Source organism: Netta rufina (assembly GCF_964035555.1).
Source record: "Netta rufina genome assembly, chromosome: 3".
Lineage (NCBI taxonomy): Eukaryota > Metazoa > Chordata > Aves > Anseriformes > Anatidae > Netta > Netta rufina.
Genome location: NC_140125.1, coordinates 18,032,134 through 18,053,676, shown reverse-complemented (window position 1 = coordinate 18,053,676; position 21,543 = coordinate 18,032,134). Strand labels below are relative to the sequence as shown.

Here is a 21,543-nt window from a genome sequence, read left to right as displayed (position 1 = left end):
AGTGCTGTGTGGGTTTTTGCTGCTGGCACAGGAATCAGAAACGGGCCAGAGCCTGACCTATGATGGAATGAATCTTCATTTGCAGTTGGTAGGCACAACCAACGCTAGCAGCAGACAGATGCACTCAGCTACCTACAGTGATATTCTGGGAAAATATCATGGCAGTTGAAAGTGTCCAGTCACATTCAGAAATGCAGAAGTAAATGAAAAAAAAAAATCGTAGAGATGTACTTCCTTTCAGAAAAACCTCAAATACCTTTTCAAAGTGTAAAGGAACATTTATAGAGAAAGACACTTTTAGAAGCATTTCCAGAAAAAGACTTCATAGCTCAGTCTCTGAAAGGACTTATAGGAGGTCCATCTTTTCTGGAGGAAATTTTGAGACCTCTACCACAAAACAGAGCTATGCATGTCTGCACATAAACACCAGATTTTATTTATACATAAATAAATAATGCAGTGAAGAGTCAGGCCCCACTTGATTCTGCTCCCATCCTTTTAACTTTCTTGCGCTGCTTGATCCTGGAGAACTGCAATGTTTCAGGGAACACTGGTGAACGTTCCCTGCATCCAGCATCCTTACCTCGAGGAAAGCCTCTCTACAGCATCCAAGCCTTCCTAGAGGAAGACCTCCATAAAGGATCTACAGACCAACGACACTGCCTTTTAGGCAGTCACTCCATGTACCCTTTCCACTTTCTTGACAGACCAATGCCTACAAAGGTTAGTGCAAATATGGAGCTCAGCCTTAGCACAAAGGCTCATGAAACTCATCAATTGTTAATTGTACTCCATCCAAAACAGTAACCCTGGATTACTGCTCATTGTTTTTGTTTTTGCCACTAGCAGAATGGAGATAATGTGAGTGTTTTAATATGTATCAAGGATATTTTACAAGTGTATTTTGCAGTGTATCCTGCTGTATTTTGTTTGACCATATGGAATCCTAGCCATCTTTGATACATTCATGCTTAACAAGCACCAAAAACTGTCTAGAATGTATTCTACAGAATTCACTCAAACAACTAATGTTTATTCACAAACCGTGGTTCAGTTAAAAAAAAGCCTGTTTGCATTCTGGAACAACAGAATGAACAAGATCATTACAGTGTTAGTGTATTTATTAAAGTAGTATTTGTTCATGTGATTTTTTAGTAGCTGTTTTACACAGAAACAGTTTTAAAGAGTAATTCGAGACATTAGGTTTCACAATGCATTAAGCCTCACCATTCTGAACCCAGAAGTTTTCTACAGCAATCTTGATTTTTCCCCCCACATATATCTTTACTTCCCCCCAACACGAACAACCTGTCCTACATTCCAGATACTATAAATATACCATTGGGCTTAGTTTTCTTGCGTATAGTTGATTACTGTTTTTTTGTTCCCAAATTCAAAAAAAAAGAAAATATACTGGTAGGAAAAAAGACTGCTAAAAGCTTTCTACCACAGTTATGTAGTGATATCTAGTATTAATTCACCAAGAGCTGTAAAACCCTTTCCAGAAGGCTTTTTTTTTGGAACAGAAAGAACAGACTTCTACACCATCTCTCCTCTACCACATTTTCTTCATCTTTTGCTTACTTCCTCCCAACAAGCTGTAACAGAAAGCTGTGGGAAAAGCCCTGCTATTTGTTTTAGAAATCTGACATTATTATTTATCACACAGGAGAAAAAATTACTAGTACAAGTTTATTAATACAGCTAGGATTACCTAATGCATAGTTCCTATGAAGTTTGAGTTTCCGCATTTCTGACTACAAATTTCACTTGCAGGGGAAAAAGAAAAAAAGGCAGCAAAGGAGGATTCCAGTGTGTACTAATTTGTACAAGAAGTGACCAGCCACAGGGGCTGTTTCCTCCAAGTATTTCAAAATGTTTTGGGTATAAAGTACGCATAATAGACTGAAGACTTCACAGCACCATCCCCCAGGATACGCTACCTCTTTTTCAAGGTGACTTGTTTTTCCTAGTTTTTCAGGCAAAGAAAAAAAATCCAAAATATATCCACCAATTTTTAGGATTCTCTACCTTTAGCCCCTTCTCCCAGAAGGTTTTGTACTCTTCACCTCCAACACTCCCATCAGTAACAGGGCATGAAACACTGCAGAGAGCTTCACTGCCTTTTCCTCTTCAAGCTTCCTCTGAATGTCTTTACACGTTAAGGCTGCACCCAACAACTGAGCTGCCCCTACTTTGTGATCACAAAGCAGACTGCTCCACATGAGGCAGAAATACCTGCATCTGGCAGCTCTGTTTTAAGGCCTGGAAGAGGCTGCAGGACACCCATCCTGAGTCAAGACACGTACCTGCACTTGATTGTCTTCTGCTCCAGCCACCCATAATCGCTGAAGCTTCCATCACAAACCGGTCTCTAGAAATAGGCACTGTAAGTTTGTTTTCAGATCTTCTGCCTGACATGCATGGAGCACTCAAAAAACAACTATTTTTTTTTTTTTTTATTACCTGGGTAGCCATATCACATATGGTAAGACAGCTATAACAATAGAGGCAACAAGACCAACTACACGTAAGTTATTGCAGGGGTGGGGGGTACTCAATACAACAGGGACACCAACCCAACCCACTCAAGGGAATCCATCACCAATACAAGGGCTACAACACTCCAACTGAGGAGCAATCTAGACCTAAGTTCTTCTGCAAGACAATTATAAGTAGGAAACTGGAAAAAAAAAAAGACAACTAGCCAGAGTTTAGGTTATAATAATAATATTAGACCGCTATGCCTACTGCAATTAAAAATAAATGTTCTGTAAAGAAGTTCTTTCCAATACTGCTAAATAGGGCATAGAACAAGAGGAATTACTCTTTACAGATTTAGAAATCCCCATTTTCTAGTAGCTTCTTCTCTAATCTCATCTGAAGAAGCTTATTCACATCTTTTCCCTACCACCAGCCTCCTCATCCTCAAAAAAAAAAAAAAAAAAAAAAAAAAAAGCACTCTGCTGCTGGTGCCAGGTAACAGCTCTGCATCATCCTAACATTTTAACTCATTTGTAGGCAATACAGCAGTCCATACCACTCAACAGAAGATGTACATACACAGGCTCCAGGTACAAGAAACACTCCACAGTAATATAAATAAGGAGTTCCTAAACCTTGGTACAATCACTAGATTTAGCAGCAGCAGCGGCCTCACATACAGGCAGGAGGCTGATAACTCTTTCAAGTTATATATACACCCATTACTTCTAATTAAACATACGGAGAGGCAATTCACATATATTGGTGTTCCCACCTAGTATCAAGTAAAGCATATGACGACAACATTAGGTACTTCGTGGATCAAATGCACTAGTTAAAAGCAGTTACTAACACGAAAAAAATTAAACATTAAACATTTATAATCACCTAGCATTGGAGAGGAAAATTCATATTTAAAGCTCAGACATGATTTACTGCCAGGCAGTAAACTGCTGAATACATACAATTAAGCATACACAACAGTACTGTGCTAACAAGACTAAGAGCAGCAGTTAGGTAAAAGACTAAAAACCTCCTGCGTTTTGGTGCCCATTTCTCTATTCCACGTGTTAGAGCCCTTCACTCCATAGCTGTGCCCAGCTACCAGTCAGACAGCGTGACCATTCCCACAAAAAATAAGTGAAGAGCCGTGACATTACAAGATTTTTGAAGGATTTAATTTTGTTTCACACTCAAGTGCTAGCCCTCAGTTTTTTAAGGCAGAGGTTTGTGTTCTTTATGAAAGGAACAGAAAGGGCAGCAGCTTCCCTCCAGCAAAAAGGAAGTAACGGATTGTGGCTGAAGATCAGCCAACCTCAGCTATTAAAGCGTTGGGGATGTTAAGAGAATCATACAAAGCTAAAAACTTCCAGAACCTATATGGCAACAAAAATCACCAATGATTTAACACAAATGCAAAAAAAACCCACAAACAAAACAATACCTCTTTTGGTGCCCTCAGCAGACAGACACAGAGCTGCAGCTGCTTGGGTAAAGAGCAACTCAATTAATTTTTCATCTTCTATAAAGCAAAGGCCTGATGTGAACTGGTTGCTCACTGTAAAGACTGGAGAGCTCTGGATTCCCAAGAAAGAAGAGAGATGAAGGCAAGAGAGGGAGGCCATTGTGTATTAAAAACACAAGTTAAACACCATTTAAAGTACATACATGCACATACCACAACCCCACAGCTTCCTCCCTCTCCTACCCTGCTTAATGTGACCGCCTCAGACGAGACAGCACGCTTACCAATATAAAGTTGTTGCTAAAGTATCTTTTAGGAATCACTGTATGGGAGAACAGAGATCAAAATCAAAGCAACTAACTCATGAACCTGAGCATCTGAAAATCCAAACTACACCTGACAAGTCATTTATCAGAAGCAACTGGACTGAAAACGATTTTGAACGTGGCACTGACCTTTACTTTGCCAGCATAGGAATGGCACAGTTTGTCTGCGTCTCCTCTGGTACTTACAATTGTAACTTACTTTCCTTTAATTAATAACAATGGTGTTGTTCTGTCATTGTTGTTTTTTAATCCAACTGTATTTTTCAGATTAAATTTAGTTCTGTATTATTCAATTTCCTGGGAATTCTTGAGGCAGTTACTCATGACAAATGCTTCCACTACATCAGGAGAAAATGTAGTCAGAAGTTTGCTTTCACCCAGCAAATGATATGACTTGGGAGGAGAGCTGTACGGGAAGTTTTAACTGCAGACTGTTGTGAGCTGCACACCCCAACGAAGAGATGCTCCAGACATTGCAGAGCGTTTTCAGAAGACCACACTCAGCCTGTGGGCCCTCCCAATTATTTCTTGACATTGTAAAGGCACAGTCAGCACTGAGACCCATTCTGAGACCAAACCAAGACTTTATCAACTTTGTGCTGGTGGAAGACGTGTTAGCCATTCCCTTTAACAGTCTCTGGGTCTACTGGACATGCTAGAAGAGCTAGAAGAGTGGGGAGCAGCGGACACAGCACATGTACGCCAGACATTAACAGTTTACAAAGGTCCTTTAGAAAGCAACAGCAGACAGTTTAAATTGAGCAGAAAACCATCTGCACCTGTCGGCATTGTGACTAAGAACCAGGAATCCCCTATGAACACTGTTCTGTTTCCTACCTTTTAGCCCAGGCATATGAGCTGGCTATATGGGATGAAAAAAATAGCAGCAAGTAGGCTCATGCAAGAGCAAATGCAAAATGCCACCCTCAGCGATCCAAGTCCTCCTGAAAACAGTGAGCTATCAACTCATTCCTGGATTTGAAAAAGCAAGGAAGCTAACCAATTTAATAAAATAGAAGAGAGGCAGTGGTACCTCCTCTTCCGATAAAAATATTCAAACCATTTCAAACTAAAAGCCATACACTGTTTGCCTGCCAACTGCAATGTGTTCTCCAGCTATTTTCCCAGCAATTACTGTTTGTAAGCCCAGAGTCTTCCTCAGATAAAACAAGGCTTTAGTGTTTTGTTTTTTTTCCTCTACTCACAGCAACAGATCCAACCATGGTCAGCACCATTAAGAGGTCAGATGTCCTTACTCAGAAACCCGTAACAAAACCATTGATGAGAGATTTCTTAAGAAACGTGCAAAATCTAAATGTTTGCATCTTCCACATGGCCTTTTCTCTAGGTTGTGGCTCTACATATTTCTTTCAATCTTTATGCTTTCACAAAATAACACGATTTCAGTAAGAATAATTTTATCACATTATATGACTGGCTCGGTGCATGCAGAGATGAACCTACAGCTTCACAACTGTCCTATTATTGTTACATCTTGAAACTGCAAAAAAACAGGTCCATAAGAACACAGAATACACAACACATGAATGCAATTTATTCTTGCAGAAACGTCCACTTGTCCTCTTGGGATTTTTATTTTAATTAATTGCGCTAGTAATTAAGGGAACCCCTACCCTCTTCCTTACCAAGGAATAAGGGCTCTGACTGACAGGTAGTGGCAAATTAAAAAAAAAAAAATCTGCCAGCTGAAGCAAGCCTCACCCCCTCCAGCTGCCCCTTGTATTCCAAGTTGTTGCCCCAGTGACAGATGGCCATATAGCTCGTGGCAATTCAAGAGCAGCTCCAGGTTTCAGCCCAGCATAATTAAGCAAGCCAACTGCAATTCCCCTTTACCTTAATAATGCAGCCCTGAACGATCAAAGCACCACCACAGCCGTATTTTGAGCTGTTCAGTGATCCCCACCTTGAACAGGGATCAGCTGGGACCAGAGGACAAATTACAACTGAGAACAACAACCCCCACTCCAACCACCTTGTGTTTATCTTGGGACGAGCTGAGCACTAAAATAAGGCAGGTACTGAACCAAGAGAAACAGCACAGCTCCACGACTATGGTACCAACTACAGAAAGCATCAAGTGCAATTTCAAGCTTTGCCACAGATGCAATTCCATGATCAAAAGAAACCAATTTAGGGCTATAATGCTACCAGAAAAGACAGCACAGACCTCTTCCCACCATCTCCCCTACACAACATCCCCTGCTTGTACAGATGCAGTGTGGGAAGGAAGGACAGACGAGCATCAAATCCCTGTTGGTGGCTATCTGCAATCCGACTGCTTAAATCAACAGCAAGATGGTGCCTACAGACTGCCCTGGAGACTGGGCAAGTTAGGACTTCTCTTAACACTTTCATTCCCCACTGAAGTCAAAGCGCTGGTACTTCACTGTATCAGAGGTGTGCAATGAGCGCAGCTACGGAACACAGCTGAACTCTACGAGACACAAGACTGGTACACAACAAACATCCAAACCAGTAAAATAAAGAGAAATACTTGCTTGTACTCAAAATTACTCGAGGCCATCACTATAACTGCCATAGGAAAACACGGTGGGATGAGAGACATTTCCTCCACACATACACCACTAAATGATTGAACAGGTTGTTTTTTTTTCTTTTTTGGTATATTCTAAGAATTGACTTCAGAAAAAAATTCTGTGAGGAGTCAGGAACCTCCTGGACCAGAACCTGCTCCTTAGCCTAACTCCACCTACCACTGTTACTGAAACTGCTGAAAGAGGAAACGGCCACTGAATTACTCCGGTTGCTTTAAGGAAAGAAACTGAATATGTATATATGCATGAGTGAGTCTCTTCATAAGAGGAAAAAACCTAGCTTCTATTTGAATCCATAAGATCATAACATCTTATATAAACACACCGACCAAAGGAAATTTCATCTATGTATTGAGACTTTACCAGCCAGCTTTGGAGAAAGGTATTTCAGAACTTTGTCTCCACATATGTGAAAAATATCTGATGGGGGGAGGGGACGAGACATGCCTTGGGAGGACATTCATCACCCATGTGTAGTTATAAGAAGAAAAAAAAAAAAAAAAAAGGAAGTATGTTTAAAAAATACCTCTTTGCCCCCTTCTCAAACCATATTTTGATTCCAGAAGCTAGAGGAATTAAAGAAATTCTGTAGCCAAAGCTTAAAAATAGTTTTCTGTAATATATTTGGCCACTTCTGCAATAGCACATAATAGAATGCAGGGGAAGATGATGAAACAAAAACATATATACCTTCATATCCCAGAAATCCCGAAAAGATGAACTAACCAGGCTCAAGCAGTCCCCTAGCCACCAAAACATACACACAGTATTTTTACCACTGAAAATAAAACCTTTCTGCCAACAGGGCCCTACACTCAAGCATTAGAGGTCATAGCGAATGTTTAACTCAGTACATACGCAGAATTTTAGTGACTGCAACAGCATCAGAACTTCACAAAGACACCAAAACAGATGACTTTCAGTTTTTTCCTACTATTTAAAACCCGCTCATTATGCAAGTGGCATCATTCAAGTGATAGGAACAGTTGAAAATTTCTGCCTTCCCCAGGCGTTAGAGTACTTCTTCAGGGGACTGTTACCTGCTTGCTAACACCAGTAGGAGAGAGGAGTTCTGGAGGTCCTACCTTGCGGGCAAGGAGAATCAACAGGGCAGCAACCAAAGTATATTCAGTCTGAAAATTGCTGTGTCCTACTCACTAGGATGTTCGCTGTTTCCAACCATTATTCTTAATTCCACCTGACTGTGTAACACTTTAAAACCTCACATTTAAAAAATACATTGGCTGCTCATAGCACTCTGATCTTCGCCATTAAGGAGACAAGTAAATGACAAGCTATGCTGCCTGTTGGGATCTGCCCAAGAAAATGGGAATTAATCCATTTTTACAGCATCAGTGAAGGGCAGGTATTGCCTGGTATGCCTTTCAAATAGTTAAAAAATGTGATTTTGCCACATGCAAACCATTTTTAACTTCCACTGTATTAATTTGTTAAAGCAACCCACAGCAGAGTAGATGCTCAAGTCTTCAGTTTCTTGATAAAGTTGTCCAGAAAACATAAGCAGAAAAATTAATGAAGTGAGCATGAAAAATTAAGGTTTAACTTAAACTGAACTAATACAGTGTCAATATTGAAAATTTCAAAATAAATTGAATAACATGTCAAAAATAAAAAAGGAAAGTTAATTTCAAACAGATTTTTGTAAGTTCACACTTCCTTTATGTCTTATTTTCACTCCAACTACAGAAGCTATAGTTAATAGCTATACCAAAGCAAAAAGCCTCCAAAAGATAAAGTATTTCTTTCAACGTTTACATACCCAGTATATTTTCTTTTCAAGTTACACATTGAGGTTATTTTGCCTATAACTGAAAGTCAGAATTTTATCTCTCCCACTTCTGTTGAATTCAGGAAAAAAAAAAAAAAAAAAAAAGGTTTAGATGAGAGAGCTGTCAAAAAAACTTCATTTCCTGCTAACATTAAAAATGAGTTTCATTCAAACTCAGTTGTTGAAAAGTCACTTAGGCAAAATGGGAGAGGCAGGATCATACTGACATGCACCATGACGACTTTCTCTTCAAACAGGACTTCATTAGATACCCAGTGAACCTAGTCAGGTATTCCCTTTACTTCAAATTAAAAGATTTAAATAATTGAAAAGTTTGACCATGGCAAATATCCACACTGGTAGTGGATACACCATCAAGTATATCAACATATTATTGATCACGAGCTGCTGTGACTGAGAAATTTGGCAAGATATGAAAGGGTCTAAACTTACTCTTGAAGGTCACCTGAAGTCACTCAGATATTAACCGTTATCACAACCATACCAACTCCTCTAGCCATCCAGACTACAAGAGTAGCCAAAAACATTCATCTCCTGCCTTCTCACTGATGTTTAGCTAGCCAAACGGCTTCAAAACTTGCATTGAAGGAGGTTCTCTCAGCAGCGACCTGAAGCATATGCCTTAGAGGCTCCATTACCATATACCTTTGCAGAGTTAAAAATGGACACAGAGAGGAACCAAAGGGATCAGAACAAGATGGTTGTTTGGTGATGGAACACTTGCTACTCCTTTTCACATACAACAGCCACCTTAAAGACCTTCAGTCTTGCAACCTTCCAGGTGAGAAAGGATGGAGCTCAGATCTTCTGTCACTATCGGTGATCAACACTGACGCTGCAGTCAATGCAGATCAAGTAACTGAGCAAGTGAAATTCTAGAGTAAGCTCTCATTGTTTTGAACAACAGGTCTTATCACCTTCAGAACAAGATGAAACGTCACACCTTGCCAAAGTCTTTAATGTAACAGCCATTTAAAGCTGTTGTCCATCCACCTCCAAGATGGCAACAACTCAAGGAAACGGCAGATATGTTCATCTGGATGGTTATTACATCTAGTTTGAAGTGAAGATACATCAGCTGTTGGAACACCTTTTTGACTCTTGCTTTCATGATAATCGGGGAAGAGTTACTGAGCCAAAAAGCATCTGTTTTGTCCTCAGATCACAGAAAAATGATTAAAATTAGAAGTTTTGCTGTGTTTCTGCAGCATGAAGTGTTTTGTTTTGTTTTTATTTTATTTTATTTTTTTTAAATCAATTGCAGCCTACTCTAAAGCTATGTTGATAGACCACCTTCAAAACTGTTTATTTCTCAGAGAACTACATTAATTCAGCACCAAGGCCTGTGTCTCCAGAAGGCTGAATACCAAGAGTTACACTTCTCCGTCCATTTTTCCCCAAGTGCAACAAACTTAGGAGCTGTACATTTTATGTAGTTTTCCCTTAGAAATTCTCATCTGCTAAATAAGGAAAAATGGGAAGGACACTATTTGTCATACAGATGTAGGATCAGTAGTGCAGTAATTAACGAACCAGATTTGTCTTGGGAAAGAGTGGGAACTGATGTAGGTTCAAGAAGCACTTCTATGTTCTTTTTTGGGAGCCCTGGAAATTTAGTCAGGGAGCAAGACAGAATGGCAACACCTGACTACTGAGACATTTCTCGTCCCATGTGCATTTAAGTATTATTTTATATTTTTAATAATTATTGATGAGGCAGATCTGATAGCTACATATTTACTGTCACAAACTCAAATTTCATATAACTAAGCACTACAAACAAAGTTGACTGTTTTACCTTTCGTGTCAATTCAGATGAAACTCAGGTGCCATTTTGTGATCAGTGGGAATCTTTCAGCGAGCTTTGACTCAGAACACCCAAAAAGCACTACTGCGGCATTAGAACAACTGACTTCTTTAAGATGATGCTTGGTAATTGCAAAGTAAAACCTACTTCTTTAAACATGGGAAAGAAGTATACCGAGATACTGTGAAATAACCAACCTACTGTAGTGTTTTATGATGTGCTAATGAAGCTTTCATAAGTTTTGCCGAGAGAAAAACACACCTGGTAATTATAACATCTGACTGATTCTCAGGGTAGCATCTTTGTAGTAATCATTCCTTCAGCAAGGTGTAGTCTCAAAACAGCAACGATAGAGCAAACTCTGGCGAAGCCCTCATCTTACTGTTGTACAGATACGCTCAAACTAGCTTGGAGACAGAAACTGGATTATTGTTTTAGCCAGGCACTCCAGCAGGTCTAACAATCCACGTGGACAAGGGAGTGCCTTGAAAGAAGGTAATGAAAGAGGGTCAAGCTAACTCAAATTACCTTCCACTTGCCACAGGCTAAGAGCATACACATGAACAATTACGGTGCATCAGATACCACAGATCAGCTGACATCTGGTAACCTGTCATCCTGCAATAGCCTGTCCAAATACAAAGATAGCTCCAAATTTAGACAATCTGTAGAGTTAGAGCTCACCCCTGTTCAGAAAGCAGAGACTAAACTCACAAACTTCTGCCTCTAAACGCACACAACAAAAGAAAACCCACAAGTCAGAGCCCTTAAGGCAAGCAGGCTGTTTCCAAACACTACAAACCAGGATTACCAAAAGGAAATAGTTACTGTAACATGACCTATTCGTGCTAACCAGCCCCTTGGTATAAAAGCATGCACACAGCATGATGATCATGAGACTGCAAGTTCAGCTCTTCTGTTGATCTGGACAGTGGTTATTCAAAACAAGTGCAATATCTCCAAGTGCAGTTTTTAATTTTGCCCTGTAATGGCAATTCACAGTAGGACAAAAATAAAAGACCTTTTGCTTCCCAACCTCGTTCCCAGGAATGCTTGTTTCCCTACGCTGTGTTCAGGAACCAGAGGGAGACTACCCTTCTAGCAGCCTACAGCCAGAGTAATGAATGTGTATTCCTTCCTTCCACTCCCAATATTTTCCAGCCATTCCCCGTCTCCCAGCCCAAGAGCACTGTCTGCTAAGAGGTTTAGATCATTTTCCAAATCAGTTTTCACTAACAATTGCAAAAACAATCATTAAGTAACAGCACTAATCCTTATACCTATGAAGTTTGATTAAGTCAGGAAAAAAGGGGAAAAACTATGTACTTAATCAACACTAGGCTGATGCTGACCTGATAGAGCTATAAAATTTAATCAGTTTTGGAACACAGAATCATTTGCACTGGAAGATAAATACCATTCTTTTTAGCACTTGACAACTGCTTGAACAGATATTAGCCATGACAACAAGGGGCAGTCCCGCTTCCTTTCCCCCCATTCCCAGGTGCGTACCTGAGGACCACATCTCATACACACTGAACTCTGCAGTTGGCCGGTTCCAAGTGCTTAACCAGCAACAAACTATTCAGGTGGTGGTGGTTTTGTTTGTTTTTTCTTGAATCTTAGCTTCCATGGCATTCTGGTTCAGGGTTGGCCTAAACCAGAGGAGTGACAACACAAGGCAGGGTATAAAAACATGCTTAGAAGCAGGAATAGCGAGCCAACCCCTTCCTCTAGTGAAGAAGCTCTAAAATAACTTAGTTATCTTGTCAAAATGCAGCTCAAGGAAATACCTCAGAGGACTGCATAGGGAGCAGTCCTTAAAAGCCTGCTGAAAGGACTAAATGGTTTACAAGTGGTCATTTGTTGCTTGCCTGCATCCTAGCAGCTTCTATGAACAATAACATTTTAAGAACAGGCAGCAGCACAACAAGCAAACCTTATGTACTGAGAAGAGCCACAAGGATTGCTATGCAACAGTTAGTTACCTTCTTAGAAGCATTCCAGAGGCAGAGATTTTAACCACCTCAAAAGAGTTTGTTAAACTTTCCAGTAGGAAGTAAAATTAAAGGTACCCATGCAGTGCCTTCTCTACTTCAGGATTTATATCTAGACCTTGCCTTCCTCTTTTACAGCAATTTAAAATGCTTCCTAAAAGTAAAATTTTAACAGGCGTTTTATAATTTCACTGTATACAAAGGACTCAAACTAAAATTCTAGGGATATGTTCACATACTGAAGTTTACAACAATAATAAAAAATACTAAGTATATTTCTCCTCCTTTTCAAGTGCTAAAAAGAAAAGCACCACATAATAAAAAATCAGCATTAGTACTTAATGGTCTGAAAACAGAAGAGGATTAAGTAATGACAAAAATCAACTGCAAACAAACCTTTCATTTTATAAATTCCTATTAGTTCAGTTACATCTTCTTTCCTTTGTTTTTATTAACCACATACTACACAGTTCTGATTTACTTTACTTACTTGACATTAAGTGTGTTTACCATTGCACGTTACAAACAGCATGATTTAGAAATCTTAGAGGAATACACTACCCCCTCTTTATGGCAGATCAAACAGTTCCCAGCCACAAGCTGTAAAAGGAAGTTTGAGCTCTGCCACAGGTGACCCACATTACAATACACCTGGAGCATACTCCCAAGACAACTTCCTCTGTAGAAGCAACCCAGAGCAGATGGTGACCAAAGGAGTTGTATTCACTGCAGTGGCTGCCCTTGGCCTCCTCACTGATATCAGTGTGCATATGCAAAATAAGTACACTTACTGCGCTGAACAGACCCCCACACACCGCAGTCACTTTGTATGTACACTGCAAACTGAAGCACTCGCTGGGCACACCAGATTTACAGTGCTGGTGAGGAAGCTGCTATGTAAAGTAAGCAGCAAGTCTGACGTTCCCAGGCAGCTGCCGGGCTGACAAAACATTCACGGTACTCTGATTCTATGCATATACATTAAATTCTTCATATTCAGTGCCCATAATGTCTATTATGTGTAATGCCCTGCACACCTGCAATAAGCCTGACACGTGCTGGACAGCTTTGGTCCACTCCGTAACTGCACTGCTCCCAGGTAGCGCTGGAGCAGGAAGGGGGCAGAGCGTAACGCTCCCACACACAGCAGGAAGGTGGTAAATAAACCGGTGGAGGAGACTTCATTTACCTAACCTCAATTATTCATCTCAAGGGTTTTGGAACACAGAAACAAAATCTGAAAAGACTTGCTGGTTCTCAGAAACTAACATATGTTAATATTCTGATGAATTATGAAAAATACACCAAAACTATGGGCAATTAGCATTATTAGCAAAAACAAATATACTCAGCTTTGATCTTTGCAAAAGAGATACATAATCTTTAGCATAAATTTATGCACTTGTACTATTGTCCTTCATATACGACAAGTAAACAAGTACGCCTCTTTTGTACTCATGATGAAAAATCAGGATTTGAGAAGGAAAAGTAGGGCTTGCAGTACCAAGTTCATAAAACCTAATTTTTTAACTGCAAGGCAGACTTTAGAAACTTTTTGCTGCAGAAACAATGATTACGCATCTGTATGTAAACATATTTTTTCACAGCCTAGAACTCTATTTTAAGGAATATGGAAAAACCTGTATTAGATTTCTTTCCACCTGGAGCAACTGATGCCCGACTTCTTGACTTCTTGCCATAAGGGATGATCCTACAAAAACTGAAACCAATTTAGCTATTTTGATGCAAGTCTGGGCATCTGCTTCAGAATAAGAGTCATTTAATTCAGTCACTGCTACGGGCCAGCACACACCAATGTAGCCCTTTTGGTGCATATATTAAAAAATAAAAAATAATCTCGCACACGCTTACACACATGCACTTGAAACAGGGCCAAATCAAGACTCCTTAACTTTCCCAAGATATTTATCTTAACATTACAAAATTCAAGCTGTGTGAGCAAGAGATCTACTGGAGCTTAGTTTCTACATGTTTGTGTCTTGCACAGCCTAACCTACTCTTCCCCTCAGTACTTCAAGCACTCGTGTCCCCTATACAGACAAGTGACTAATTCAATTACCTTGTGTGCTGACAGGCCAGCTGGCTGTTGCTTCTTGGCATGGGTAGGGAGGATAAGTTACAACTGTCTTTCCCTCATTGTCTTCTTTCTCTGCCCATTCAACTATTTCCACAAAACTTAAGAACTTCACACCCCTTTGTCAAATCTGGTTGGAATGAGCTAACAAATTCAGAAGTTGCAGAGTGACAGACAGACAGAATGTACGGGTATGAAAGTCTTGTTTTGTTTGGAAAACAGAACAGGGAGGAAAAAAATGAGCAAGCTTGCCAGGTAGGTATACGAGCTGTATTCCATATGCCCCAACTGCGTAAGTATTGACCCAACTTAGCCCAATCTAAATCGGAGCTGCCACTGTCCCACCACACCCACAGGCATTCAGTGTTATCCCTTCCCTTGTACTGGCACTCAAGCCAAAAATACACCTGGGAAAGAAAAAGGAAAAAATAAATAAATAAAGTTTTTGGCACAGCCAGCTCACTGCCTTGTCACGTGAATACCAAAACCATGTAAAAGAGGCGAGCAGGATCACGGCAACCCCACCAGCTGTGATGGTGCTACACATGTGGTGCTTAACAACATGCAAGGTCCAATCCTGAAAACACTTAATACTGGACATAACGCTCAGAACCTCATTAATACCATAGACAGTAATGTGCTGACATCATGAAGAAGCACATGTGCACTACTGCAGTTATAATTTTGAGAGGAGTAAAAACAAGAAAAAAACAAATATCATACATGATAGCTTTGAGGTTAAGTTTAGCTGCATTCTGACTTTTTTTTTTTAAAGCGTCTAACCTTGTTTTCTTCCTAAAACCGTAGCCAAACAGAAAATAGATAAATAAATAAAAAGCACTATAAGCAAACATAGGAATATTTTAAACACAGACGTCAGCCAGTCTCAATTTCCTTCTGGACAGACCATTGTCCTAAATAAAATGAAAGGACCCATCCATTCTGTATCCTTCATGCAGAATTCCAAAACCACAGAAGAAACCACTGGCAACGCCACTGGTGACTGTGGAAAGATCAGGAGGGAGAAGGTAAAACAGAAGTAGCATAGTGTAGCCAGAGTGGCTAATTTAGATGGAGGGAGGTGTGAACAGCAGAACATAAGGCAAAACATCTTGGGAACTATATTCTGATGACATCTTATCTTGGCTGTACAACACAGTAAGTTGGGGGGGGGGGGGGGGGGATTTTTATGATCTCCTTTCCCCAAAGTAATCAGAATAAAGGTACACAATCATTATTTACCAATCTATAATATAGATAGCACCATTATACGTTCATTAGATCTATTCATACTACATGTATAAAATATATTAAATTAAGAATAATCTCACATTATACAACACAGCTTTATTTGATTTTTAAACCTTTACAAGGAACCTTTGACAGGGGATTTCTTTACCTTTTTTTTCCTAGCAATGTATTAATAAAAGGAGTTATAACTCTAGATTTTTACACAATAATGAAATTTTAACAGCTGTTGCACAGATGCAAACACAGTGTACTTATGCAGCATTAAATAATAAATAAAGTTCAGGATCTAGCACTCATTTTACTAAGCAATCCACCTTAATGATACTAAACAACAAGAAGTTCCAAAGATTAACTACATGCTGCACTATATACTCTGTTCTACAGTATTTGTAAGATCCTCCTTACTGTGATGTGAAGGACAAGCAGAATCAATTTTAACAAAAAAATAATTTTAATTTAATCACAGGCACACTCACATTATCTAATAATAATTTTTAAACAAATTTAAATCTGATTTTAATAGAAACCCTCGGCTAATAACTTACACTGCTTCTTTTATACAGACTTTTTTTTTAAGACGACCTACATTGCTTGGAAATAAAGGTGAAAAAAGTCAGTGCTGACTTGTGTGGTATAGTTTAACCCTTTTATACTGACTCCTCATTTGGTAGCATTCTTCCTTATCCTCTCCAGTAACAGCCCTGTACAAAGCCATCAAAGTCACAGGTAAAAGTGGCATTCACTTCCAGAGATACTGAATCTGACCATACAAGTTCTGAGATGGGAATAGGAAATGTGCTAGAGATACCCTAAATGTAAATATGAAATTAATACAAAAGCCCTTAATGCTAATAATGCATTTTTCAGCAAGCCAGACCTTAGCGCAACTGACCTTCAAAAATGGAAGGAAAAAGCTAGCAGTGACCCATATGGACCAGTAATTTCAGCAGTTACCACCACTGAGTGGTAAACAGCAGTAACAATGTAAGAAAAAAAAAAAATATATATAAAATAAAATAAAAAGGTAAACCCAGAGTTCCACAAAATATCAGAGTAATGCAAATAAACTGCAGTCTCATATTTTAACAGGAAAAGTTTCTGCCTGGATCTTTAGCAAATTAGTAACATGTGAATGGTTTGAGACAGGCAGTCCAACGTAAAACTGAACAATCACAGCGTGTAATTTATAAGCACGCCTTTCCGGGTGCCTCTTAGAGGCTGTATTTTCATCTGTTTAAAATACGAAGAAAACTCAGGGGCTGGAAAAAATTCTGTGTTGTGCGTACAGAACGTCAGCGATGAAAATCCTCAGTGCGTATCATTGAGAGAAGGAAGTGCTTTTTTTTTTTTTAATTTTTGTAATGTCAGTTTACCAGTGAAGTCATTTTAATTATATAATTGCCGAAGATTTGGGAAGATTTACACAAGCCCCATAATTGGGCATAAGACATCACATCCTCTGGTATAGACACAGCGAGCTGGTCCGGGGAACATTCTTTGCTCTGACCAATGTGTGCGAGGGGGGGCGGGGGAAGGAAGGGGAGGGAGGGGAGAGGGGAGGAATGGAGAATTAAAAATACTTCCTCGGCTTGAATTTTATTTACTTCGTTCGATTAAAACGCTTTGATTGCCACAAACACGCCGGGATATTTACGGTGACGCATCTCCACAGCTAAAATACCTCGCTCTCGATGCGATATCCTGGATACTCAAACAAAAGACATTCAGCTGACAATGAGGGCTTTTTTTTTTTTTTCTTTTTTTTTTTTTTTGGAGGGGGGGGGGAGGGATTTTAAGAAGACATTCGTACGCCTAAAACTGCACCGCGGGCTCAGCCTCGCCTTCATCCTGCGAGAGTTGTGACAGCCAGCGCAGGAAAAATTAAAAAATCCCCCCCATCCACCAGATAAGACATGCAAAATGTCTCCTCCAATCCCACCCCCATCTCGCCTTTAGGAAATAAATAAATAAATAAATAAATAAATAAATAAACGGGAATAAAAATATTTAAAAAAAAAAATAAATCCGCGAATGCAGGGAGCACGCTGCTGGCACCCCCCGAGGACAGGACCCGCTCCTGCGGTGGTGCCAGCCCCGGGCCTCAGGGACGCCACCCCCCCCCCCCTTTCGGCTCCTCGTCGTCGTCGCCGCCCCCCTCAGCAGCGCCCAGCGATCGGGCTCCGGCCTCCATTAAGGGCCGGGCTCCCCCCTCGGCGTTATCCCTCGGCTCCGCTCAGCCCCGCTCCGCTCAGCCCCGCCGGCCCCTCAGACAATGGTGCCGCTTCCCTGCCTGCGCTCCGATTGTCAACAGCGCCCAGGCCGAGCCCCGGCCCCGGCCCCGGCCCCCTCCCTCACGGCCCTCAGGGCTCGAGGCGCCAGGGCCCGCGGCCGGGGGGCGGCGCGGCGGAGGGAGGTCACCAAATGGCCGCCCGGCCCCCCCCCCCCCCTTCACCCTCCCCGTAACCGAAGCCCGGGCGCCCAACTGCGCAGCAAGGCGAGGCGAGGCCGGGCTGCGGAGGGCCGCGGGGCTCCGGGACGCCGCCCCCGGGCCGCGTTTGGCCCCGTTCCGCCACGGGGGGAAGGGGGAGGTCGCCCCCCACCCTCCCCACCGGGCGTGGGAGCGCGGCTGGGGGCTGAGGGCCGGGGCCGAGCCCTCCCCTCCCCTCCCCTCCTCTTTCCTCCTCTCCCTCCCTCCCGCTCGGCGGCAGGGCCCGCAGCCCCGAGCCGGGGCAGAGCCCGAGCCAAACAAAGCGCGGCCTGAGCGGGAGCCCCCGCTGCCGCCGCCTGGGCTTTTCCTGCCGCTGCCCGGCCGGGCCCGGCGCCCCCCCCCCCCCACCACCACCACCTCCCCGCTGGGCTCGGCGCTGCCCGCCTTACCCCGATCCCCGGCGGCGGCGGCGGCGTTGTTCCTCTCCTGCTGCTGCTGCTGCTGCTGCTGCACCGGGCGCGGCCTGGACACTCGCCTGGGTCTCCTGTTGGCGGCTCGGACCGAGTTCATTTGCCGGCTTCGTGTGGGTGGCGGCAGGGCAGGGAGGAGGAGGAGGAGGAGGAAGGAAGGAAAGGGGGGGGGGGGGTCCTCCGGCAACCGGCGCCTGCTCGCGGGGGAAGGAGGGAGCCCCGGGGCGGCCGCCTCGCCGCAGCGGGCGCAGGAAGGAGGGGGCTCCGGGTGCAGGTCCCGCTGCCGCCGCCTCCTCGCCTCCTTCTCCTCCTCCTTCCCGGCTGTGCTCGAGAGGCGGAGGAGCCGCGGAGGTCTCCCGAGCGCTGAGCTGCGGGGGACGATGTCTCGGCGCCCCCCTCGGCGGCCCCCCCCGAGCAGCGCTCTCTTAAAGGAGCCCCCGGCCCGGCCCGGCTCAAGCCCGTCGCTGCTCCGTGGCAGGAGGAGCCATTGACACTGCCGGAGACACACACTCGCGGGGAGGCAGCCGCTGGCGGCCGCGCTCCGCCAATCGCCGCCTCCCACACAGCCGGCCGGCGGCGGGGCGGCCAATGGGCGCGCCGCTTCTATCGGGCGCGGGGCAGGGAGGGGCGGGCGAGCGGCGCGGCGCGGGGTGGGGTGGCGGAGCCCGATATAAGGGCGGCGGGAGGGGAAGGGGGGGGCGCGCTGAGGCGAGGCTGCGCGGCGCTGCGTGGGCCGCCATGGCGGGCACCGGGAGGGACGGGGCCTGCGCCCGCAGCGCCATGCTGACGGGAACGGGGCCGCCTCACTGCGAGCCTCCCGCTGGAGGAGGGCGCTCGGAGAGCTGTGGGGGCCCTCAGCCGTGTGTAAAAGGGGAAGGAGGCGGGCAAAGGGCCGCCGCCCGGAGTGCCTTGTTGTGTGTGTGCGCTGCGCCTTGGTAACCTGCTGCTGCTGGGTGTGGGCGCCGGGCAGGGTGGGAGGGTGGCTGCTGGCTTCCTGAGGGGCTGTCAGCAACTCTTTCGTTCGGGGATGGGCGTATTTCTCTGTGTGAACGCTTTTCCTAACGTAATAATGTGTTTATTTGGGGATGACGCTGTGCGAGGCTTCTCCTTTATTATATTAGTGCCCACCTGGTGACCTGAAATCTGTAAAAAAGTAAGTAAAGTTAACCTATGTTTTTTACTTTTCAGGCTTCACCTAATCCAATGGCAAAATCCAAGCGGTAAGAATCTGGATCTTCTCTGCGTAATCTGCTTCTAGCCATGCAAAGGTTGGTCTGTGCATGGTCCCACTTAATCCAAGCGCCTGGAAGCGCGCCTGGAAGCCTCTGCAGAATCAGGACCTGGTGTGTTATCATGGCATGAAATGTAAATAAAGGGTTGTAATTAAAAGCACATTAGGCAGAAGGTTGTTCGAAGCAGACGTGAAGATGTAATGGAACCTAAAGAAGTGAATGCTCTGTTTAAAAAAAAAAAAAAATCTTAAAATGTTTATGCTTTCAGGTAAAAAACAATGAAACCTTGCTTTTAAGTTCATACCAGGTCAGAAACCAAGCCTCTGTGTGTATATATGTATATGTGTAAATACAAATAAAAATGAAGAAATCTTGTCGTAACTGTTAAGGACTTCTTTGACTTATTGTTTTGTTGCCCTGAAGAATGGTGGAAGAAACTGAAGAATTATTTTCCATGCATCAAAAAAGTAATTCTTACTACTGTCCCTTAAAGGGAGGGGAAATAATAAAGGTAAGCACTTGTGAAGAGAACTTCACAGGAAAAGAGATCAGTTGTCACTCTACTTGGGGCCAGTTTCTGTCATAATAATTACCAGGCTAGTATATAAGCTTCCATTAGAATGTACATGTAAAATACATTTTCAGGTAACAGCAGTGTAAAACTGCTTTAATTTTCAAGCAGAAAGGGTGATCCATAGTAACAAACCGCCTATTTTATAGTACACAGTTTAGGTTTTCAAGTGATATGAAATCCCTTTAGTCTTATATAGCCTATTAATGAACTATGCAAACTATATTTAGTAGCATATATAAAAAATGAGTAACTATACAAATACAGAAGTTTACTTGTATTTCTGTTAAAGTTTTCTGGTTGTGTTGTCTTCACCAAGATCCACCAAATGAATCCTTAGTGACTCCAACTTACCTGCAGTTGTGCAATATAGTATAACCTGATTTTCTAGTACCCTGTCCAAATTTTTGAAAACATGCTCATCATCCATCTTGACCCTTGAACTAGCTCTTACCTAAAGCATAAAATAATCTAACATTCTGATATTAGAATAAAACTTTGAAACCTTGAACCAGAGCGGACTTTTGACTTACGTCACTTCAAATCTTGACTTGAACTACTTTGAAACCCAATGATTTCTTGGCATAAAAACACTTCTTGTAATTGTCTAATGTGGTAATCTGTGTTAAAGATGTAATGGTGGGAATCTAGCAAAATATACTGTAAATGGAGAGAAATATTGTGACTACATGTAAGCAGCTCCAATATGTATTCTTACTGATTTAGCCAAGAGGGATTGAGGGCAATCTCTAGAAAGCTACGCAAAAGTTTGAAAAATGTTCTGAGTTGATGTGGTAATAACCTCATATGCTGAGTAAGACAACCTGTGTAAAGCTATTAAATAAATCACTGGTGCAAAAAGTGATATTGTGGGTGCTTTCATTTGGCTTACAAGGCATGGAGTATCAAAATAGCTGCACTAATCTAGTGCTCATGGCTACACATTAGAAAGCCTGAAAAGTCTTCAGTTTTTACTAGTATTCCTCTTTTTTCCTCATAACAAAACTATTCTGTCTGTGATGGCTGGGAGT

General features: G+C 42.5%; 1 protein-coding gene across 2 annotated transcripts in view; it reads right to left on the bottom strand.

Moving 5' to 3' along the window:
- FBXO11 (F-box protein 11) overlaps positions 1-19,203 on the bottom strand; it is a 72,930-nt gene extending 53,727 nt beyond the window's left edge. For both annotated transcript variants that reach the window (XM_084284282.1, XM_084284283.1), the window contains exon 1: positions 18,689-19,203. In XM_084284282.1, coding sequence (XP_084140408.1) covers positions 18,689-18,809 — 121 coding nt within the window. In that variant the 5' untranslated portion in view covers positions 18,810-19,203. The remainder of the gene's footprint in view (positions 1-18,688) is intronic.
- Between the last annotated feature and the right edge of the window lie 2,340 nt (positions 19,204-21,543).